We start from the raw sequence: 8,666 nt of genomic DNA, 5'->3' as shown, positions 1-8,666 counted from the left end.
ATGCAACCTAACATACATACTCTCGTGAAACTAACAAAACGTTACAAAATATATTTATATTGTAATCACACTAAAATGATTATAAAATATTTTGTCACTAATCTAAATAATCATAAAACACAGAATAGGAGCGGGCATCTCGTTTATTGATGCCCGAGTTCGAAAATAAGGAAAGAGAAATGGCAAACTAAACATGTAAACTTCTAGACATTGAGAGAAGAGAATCCAGTTTGTCCTTAATATATAAATTCTTCGGATAACCTAATTCAGCAAACGCTTGTAAAACTATTTCTCTCGTTCTAGAAAAACTCACACCCGTACTTCGCAAACTATAAGTAGAGGTAGCCTTATGGAAACACAAAGAGCGAAAAAAGGGTAACGAAGACGACAAATCTAAATTAGCAGCAGAAACGTATCTGCGAAGCAGATTGAAAGGGCAAGAAACGTACCCTGTTTTTGCAAACAAGACGTAGGCACCATCCCTTTAAACATCCGTTTTACTTTTGTAAACATAAATCTTGACAAAAGAATCGCAAAAACTAACATCGCAACAGCGTAGGCTAGCTAACTCATTATAGCGGAGAAAAGCGGAATACGCGGTTTCGCAAATGGTTGCTAAACGGAGATCAGAAAGATTAGCATTGGGACCTGCAAACCTATTACAAATATCTAGAATCATAGCGGGGGTAACGGGATCTTTTTTAGAAACAGGTTTCGCAAGACCTCTTTTAGCTGCCTCGAGCACGTTATTAACCAATTTGGAATCGCAGGGACTTTGAAAACCACATACAAATTATGCGCCCAATTAATACCGTAGCAAGCAGACTCAAGGGAAGAATAAGGGGAACCACCCTGAATCAGGGACTCTAAATAAAGAGAAACTGATATCTCGTCCGATGGCAGGCAAACGACCTCGTTGTAACGTGAAGACCATTTCCTGAATTTCTGAAAAGCTCTTGAGTAACGCTCCGTCGTCGAAGGAGCCTTCGCTTCGATGGTGCGCAAGGGAAGATCGGCTGTTAACTTACGAAGCACTGGATCCTTTAGATGAGCAATCTTCAAATCAAACGCGCGTCCACCTTGTAGAAGCATAAACATAATAAGAAAAGAAAAATAATTATGAGCAAACGAGTGAGCAAGTTCAGAGAAAATAAGAAGCCTCGCGATAATGGAAAAAAGCCAACCAGCCAAAAACGGCTTACATACAGACAGCCAGTGGCGTAAAAACGGACAATATTCATGTACTGGCAAAAAAGTAGTGCGTGCGTCGTAAATTGGCCCAGTGGCCCAGTGGTCCAGCGGCCCAGCGGCCTAGCGGCCTACAACTGCATAGCAACCTATACCGATTCCCGTACAGCACCGTCGAGCAACAGAAAAAGCTCTGGGGTACTAAAATTCTCTGATCCAAAAAGGGAACTCTTGTTTCCCCCATGGAGAAAAACATCCTTACCATTCTCAACGTAGAGACAATCTGCAACAAATGACTTGAAAACACCCCCGCGTTCCACCAAAAAGGGGCCAGTAATGGGCTGACGGCCAATAAGGAAGTACCAAAATTCCCCGACAACGACACAAACAGACATGAAGGATGACCTTCTTAACTAGCGAAACGGGTGGCACAAGCCAACATGTTTCGCCGACCCAACTAAAGGCGAGTGAATCGACACCCAAGGAATCTGAATTAAAGTACTTGGAATAGAACCTGAGAACCTTGTGATTTTTGTAGCTAGCAAAACAGTCTACTGAGCAGGGGCCCCAAACAGAGGTAACAGCATGAAAATAGCAATCCTTGACTGTCCAGTCATCATAATCAACAATCTTACTCAAATAATCTGCCCTCTCATTCTGAGTACGAGGTATCCACTCAACTTCCATGTCAATGTTATTATTATCTTTGGCGGTCTGAAATATGTCGAGCGCCAAGATATGCAAGTGCTCCTTCATACTACCGGAATGAACTATCGAAGGAACTGCTTGGTTGTCAGTAAACCACTTAACATCGCAGCCTGAGAGAAGGTTCTCTCCAGGTAGAGCTCAGGTTCATCTGTAATGAATCCCAGTTAATATGCGAGACAGGCGTATCATCAATATTGCAATAAAGGCAGCACAACCAGTAGCACTGGCATCTGAATAGACAATGCGAGATGGCTTACGAACAGTATTGAGAAACGACCTAGAATTCAAGTTAGAAACGTTATTCTTCCAAAACTCTAACTCAACATAGGAATCCCACCCTAATAATACTTCCGGTAACAGAGGCCAGTTGCCTTGCTGGTAATCTACTGTGAAGGAGCACAATGTCAATACTCGCTAGTAGCCTGTCGATTTTTTCCACAGGAATAGATAAATTATGCTCTAAATCCCATTGATAGCCCAACCATCTGAGAGACTGAACTGGGACCCATATGCTTTTAAGACTATTAGCTACAAAGCCCGCTTGGGACAAATCTGATTTCACAGCCATAGACTGGGTATAACAGTCAGGAAATGTTGGACATACGCCTAGGCCACCATCCAAATAAACAACAATTCGAATAGCCTGGAGACGCCAATAACGTATTAAGGACCTCAGAACTTTACAAAACAGTAAATTTTTAAAATCGAATAACTCCATCCTTAGACCAGGAAAGGCCTAAAAACTCTTGGCCTGGGGGAAAAATGTCAATATGATGATAACCAGATTTTATATCAAAGGAAAATAACCAATTCTGAGAAGAATCGATAAAGGAATAAAGCATGATTTTCGCGTCCTCGAATTTAATCTTGGATTTCATAAGAAATTGATTCGGATATCGTAAATCTAATATGAGCCTTTTCTTACCACTAGCCTGAATGGAAACGGATAGGGGTTAACCACAGTAGGGGCACACCCACATTCAACCACTGAGCCTGCTATAAGGAGATCAGAAATAGCTTGTTCCACAAATTCACTATGCTGAATGGCAGATCGATTATTGCCAAAGCTCCCTGCGGGTGGAGTGTAAATAAAGGGGATCTTATACCCATATACAATAGTATCGCGAATGAAACGAGAAGCGCCTATATGCTCCCAAAAGGCTACATTGCGCTTAAGACTACCTTTAACTTTAACGATAGGAACTCCCTCCTGATATTCGGGACTCATAACATCACTAGATAAATCAGGTGCATCAATAGAGTTCTCGACAAGTTCCACTGGATCAAAGTCATTTACACATGTAACCAAATTCAGTAAATTATACTCATCTTTCCCTAATCTCTGTAATGCAACTTTGTGTTTGTCGTCAGTTTGCGGCCTTGCTGCTTGAAGGGACTGCAACGGTTCCTCTAAGGCGGCTGGGGCAGGAAGTTGAATTTGCCCAATGACCTCTCTGTCCGCAACTGAAGCACTTGTCCGAAGGTTGAGGTTGACGCTCGCGAAAGGACTGCCCACGAAAAAGCTGCTGATTAACAGGAAAAGTATTGGAAGGCCCAGCAGAAGAAACTTCACTCGATGGCTGACGGGCACTTGTATAGCTAGGACGTGCAGACGATGTCCTACCCTAGACCTATCCAAGACGTCAACAAGCACCTTCGCCCTATCTCCCTCACGCCTATTCTTTCAAAGTTTGCAGAAGATTATGTTGTTCATGACTTTGTGATGCCCGCCGTGCTTAAAAAAATCGACAAAAGGCAATATGGGACAATACCTAAATCATGCTCTACGCACGCCCTTGTCAGCATGATCCATAACTGGCACGTCAGCTCTGATGGGAACTCGGCCGCGATTAGAGCGGTTTTATTTGATTTCCGTAAGGCGTTCGATCTTATTGACCATAATATCTTAGTGCGTAAACTTTCAGATTACGATATTCCGAACCCCATATTATGCTGGATTGTTGACTTTTTATCGGATAGGAGACAGAGAATTAAACTTGACCATGACTGCTTCTCCGAATGGCGTTACATTCCGGCCGGTGTTCCACAGGGGACAAAGCTTGGGCCGTGGTTATTCTTAATAATGATTAATGATTTGAAAGCAGGAGAGGCAGAGATGTGGAAATATGTGGATGATACCACAATCTCTGAGGTAATAACTAAAGGGCAAAAGAGCTGTATTCAGCAAATGGTAGACGATCTTGCTATCCAAGCAAGGAATGACGGTTTTCAGTTAAACGAAAGAAAATGCAAAGAGCTTAGGATTAGCTTTGCAAAAAACGAACCAGAGTTTGACCCTATTTGGGTGAACCGTCAGACCCTAGAGACTGTGAACAGTGTGAAATTATTAGGACTCAATATAAGCAGTGATTTAAAATGGAATGTCCATGTGTCAGAACTAGTTAGGAAAGTTTCAACAAGATTATATTTTCTTAGACAGCTTAAGAAATCGCATGTAGCCACAAGAGAGCTTCTTCTATTTTACATTACATGCATTCGCTCTATTCTGGAGTACGGCAGCCCAGTTTTTCATCGCGCTCTACCAAGTTATCTAAGCGAAGACCTAGAAAGACTTCAAAAACGCGCTATGAAGATTATTTACCCCGAACTATCGTATGCTAAGGCTCTAGAGCTGTCTGGACTTCCAACACTGTATGATAGAAGAGAGTCAATTGCAGCAAAGTTGTTCGATGAAATATGTGCAAATCAATCTCACAGTCTTCACAAACTACTTCCAAGTAGATACCAACCAAGCTACTATCTGAGAGAAAAAAGAACATTTATTCGTCCGAAATGTAAAACTGAAAGATGCAAGAATAGTTTTCCTTTAAGTTTTGTTCATAGTAGCTGAGAACTAGATATAAATGTCTTTCTTATTGTATATAGGAATTTGACGCATGCTTTTAATGTGTGATTCTTTAACAATTTTTATGTAGTATAAGTCCTATAATTAGTTTGTAGTTAAGCGCAGTTGTAAATTTTGTATTTGTAAGCCTTATCGCAATTCAGCTTTTGGCTGCAAGTTTTTAAGGTGAATAAACTATCTATCTATCTATCTATCTATCTACCCTTCTTCTCGCGGATCTTGGCCAATGCCCGTCTTTCTGCTGAACGCAGCCTCTTTTTATCTTCAGAATCCTCCGCTAACTCATCCGATTCGTACTCTTCAACGGCTGTCCAGCCAGCGGGACTCTTATCAGCGAAGCGAATAAGCTTGTTTCGTTTTGTGATAACTGTCTTCACCGATTCAAGTTCGGAAATCGCTGCTGAAAGGTCTCCTTTTGAGATGTTCTTAATGGCACCGTCAACTAAGTCGTGCAAAGAGATGTTAAGTTCGTACTGTATTTTGTTACCCTTGAAATTAAAGGAATTTGAAGCTTTCGATTCGGTTTTCAGCTTCTTAAGCTGCGATTGTATGGCAGCTTCTTTGTCTTCGAGATCGCGCTTAAAGGCGGCGAACGTTTGATCAAATTTGACGTCCAAAAGTTGGGAAAATAACCGCAAAGTTTCAGCGTTTGGTAAGGACGTATCCGAGGAAGGAGCACTCGGTTGAGCAGAGTCTCTGGCGTTGTTAGATTCCAAAGACGCGTGAGGGACGCTCGCTGTTTCAGAATCCGACATGGCTCAAAAAACTAGGGTTGAAAGAGATGCCTCGAATGGCTCTTGCATAACTTAACAACCCTTAAATAGTGTACTAGCCCCTTGAGACACCTACAAGCACGCTAAAAATACTTCAGCAGTATTATGCAACCTAACATACGTACTCTCGTGAAACTCACAAAATGTTACTCAATATATGGGTGACCTAAAAAATATCATGTACCACTTTGTAACAGAAGCATATGACCGAAAATTTTATTTTAACGCTCAAAAATGCGAACTAAGCAAGGTACAGATTTTTTTCGCTTCCTTTATGCAAAACAAATATCGATGTAAAAGTAAATAAATATTGATACACAGTTTTTAGGAAGAGCAGAAGGACGTTTTCAGGACGGTCGATCGAGAATAAAATATTTTGCCATCAGCAACAAAATTTACGACATGAAAACAACATCAATTTTGAACCACGAAAATAAAAAGTGACCATCAGCGAAAAACCTTTTTTGGAGATTTTTGTTACGTTCAATTTTGTTATTGTACTTTTGGCTGCACAAGTAAATCGCAAAATCGAAAGGGACATCGAATTCAGCGGGCGCCGTGATCAAGTTACCGCGGCGTGTTTACTCGCGAAACAGTGAAGCATCTGTGTCAAATGATGGCAAGATTCCGGGTTTTTGTTTTTCTTAGTTTTCTTTTTCAAGTGTTACAAAGTTTGACAAGAAATGTGCGAATTCAACTCAAAGATCAAAATCGCCCAACTCTTGAGGTTGACCATCGTTTCTGCAAAGTCAAAAATTTACTCTCCAAGACGAGGTTATTTATCACCAGGTAAAAATAGCAGCTACTTTATTATTCATCAGAGTCACAACTTTTTGCTGATATTTGGGCTCATTTTGTTGAAACTCACGCACTCTTCCAACAGACCTGTTTATTTTCGTGAACCCTACCTTTTTCAATTGCGTGCGTGTAAACAAGACACAGTACGTATTACAAAGCATATGCAATTAAATAAGTTTCTGACAGGTCACATCAAACCCTTGACCGTAAATAATGACGCACAAAAGAGACAACAAGCTTTCATTCAAATACTTCTTCCCCGTTACATTAGTAAAATATTAGAAAGCTCACTTGATATCCAACGACGAAAAATGAAATTGTTGTCGAAGACCATTACTCGTCGCTTTAAAGATTCGAGATATTTATTTTTCATCGCCTTTCTTGTTTATCCAGATCCACTGAAGGTGTTCGATTCCTTCTCTGTCTTTGTTGAACCCATAAGTTACCAGAGAATTTTCCATTTGGTTTCAGTGTTGTACATAACAGCACACTTGGCAAAATATTAGAAATACAGCTCACTTTGATTTCGGCTCGACGGGCGAAAGATTGTTGTCGAAGTCAATTACTCGTCGCTTTTAAGATTAAAGATGTTTATTTTTCGCTGCCTTTCTTGTTTATCCAATTGACGTTCCATTCTTCAGATTCTTGAGCTCCATAAGTGTATATTTGGTTTAAAGATGCACTAAAACACCATTCGCGTTGCAATGACTTTCGACGCCATTGCAGGTTAATTAAATGTTCTCCTGTGTGCACCAGAGAAATCTCCGCATCACCCCAACACCCTCAAACCTAACAAAATACGCACAGAAGACTCTATGCACAAAGACACCACTTAGCAAGGGAGTGACAGGCAAGACTTTTACCGACACGAAAAACAACACAAAAACGACGAAATGAAACGCAGATCCGGCTGGGTTTGGCAACCCAGTAATTATTTGTACTATTTTGGACACAAAGATAAAGTTGAATTGTTTGTTTGTTTAATTTGCTTTAAAATGCGAGTGAACAATTGTTTTTTTCATCCGTTTGCCCGACTGGTTTTCGATGTGCCTCGACAGTGACGAGAAAATGTTGCCCTTATCTTACTAGTTGTGCCTTGCGGCAAGTGCCAACGAGGCAAAATTGTTTTATGTCTCTGGAATGTGTGAAAGTTTGACAAAGAGGTAAAATTATTTTACTATAAATGAAAGTAGGAAAGTAAGAGTGTGAAGTAACTCTGATAAGAGTCTTGGTCTTGAAGGCATACTTTGAGGAATTCCATAATTTCAAAGTGTGTAAATGTTGAGGGAGTACTACTTAAGTTCGAAGCAATATCTTGTGATATTGAAGTGTTACCTTAGGTTTACTGGTTGTTTGAGTATTGTTTGAATAAATGTGCACATGAATTTTCGTTTCATTTTTTGATTCAATCAAAAAAAGATAAATACAACAAACGTAAGAAGGTTTTTGACTGAACCCTTGGATATTACATCGATTACACTTTATTTACACACTTTGAGAGTGTTCTGTCTGAGTCCAAATTTTAACGTAAAAACGTTATACTTTTTGTCCAGAGAAAGGTGGATTGCTTTTGTAGTGGTATACACTGTCTCTGGTTGAGAATTTACTCTAAAACAAGAAAATGAAGGTTTGATTATAGAGCAACTGCTGCCATAAAGAATAAGTGACAGAAAAAGCACTCTGCGGTGAACATAAACCATGACAACTTAAATGGTATGCTGAAAGTTAACTATCAGTATAAACACAAGCTCAACTATTACACTGATGGCGTAAAAACTTTCGGCAGCCCCGTGTAGGGAATGTGTTTCATCGGCGCAACTCGAACTTTCACGCACGTGGTGATGAAGGTTATAATAACAATAATAATAACAGCAATGTATTTCACATTGAATGAGCCCTGAAAAGCAATGTCTGCTAAGCTAAAGAACCCAACATTTAGTTGTCGGCTTGTAACGGCGATTAACCAGATAATCAATGTATTGAACGCAATAATCAAGCAATATTGTCTACCCCCGCTTTGTCCCAGTTGTGAGTGGTTTCAATTACGCAACGCTGGAGTTCAAGGACAATTCTTTGTGCTATAAGAAGATGTGTTATAGTAATTTGTTCAATTCTTTGATCTGAAGTCTTTAAAAACGTGGCAATCGACGAAAGTCTGAAAGCACTGGTTTAAAATTGACAATCGAACACGCTGGTTCGAAATTGACAATTGAACACGCTGGTTCGCAAGCGAACACGCTGGTTCGAAATCAACAAGCGAACACGCTCGTTCTGTCCGAAATTTGTAGGTATAACCCTATTCCTTGATCAACCGCTGCTTACAATTCAATTTA

General features: G+C 40.2%; 1 protein-coding gene across 1 annotated transcript; it reads left to right on the top strand.

The window, feature by feature from the left end:
• Positions 1–3,979: 3,979 nt before the first annotated feature.
• On the top strand, positions 3,980–4,747 carry LOC137991308 (uncharacterized). Its single transcript, XM_068836418.1, has one exon. It carries the CDS (start codon positions 3,980–3,982, stop codon positions 4,745–4,747), a length of 768 nt encoding a protein of 255 aa, XP_068692519.1.
• Positions 4,748–8,666: the final 3,919 nt, after the last annotated feature.

Source organism: Montipora foliosa, chromosome 2 (genome assembly GCF_036669935.1).
Source record: "Montipora foliosa isolate CH-2021 chromosome 2, ASM3666993v2, whole genome shotgun sequence".
Taxonomy (NCBI): Eukaryota; Metazoa; Cnidaria; class Anthozoa; order Scleractinia; family Acroporidae; genus Montipora; species Montipora foliosa.
Note: the sequence above shows the minus strand (reverse complement) of the source record. Positions and strands in the feature narration are given on the sequence as shown.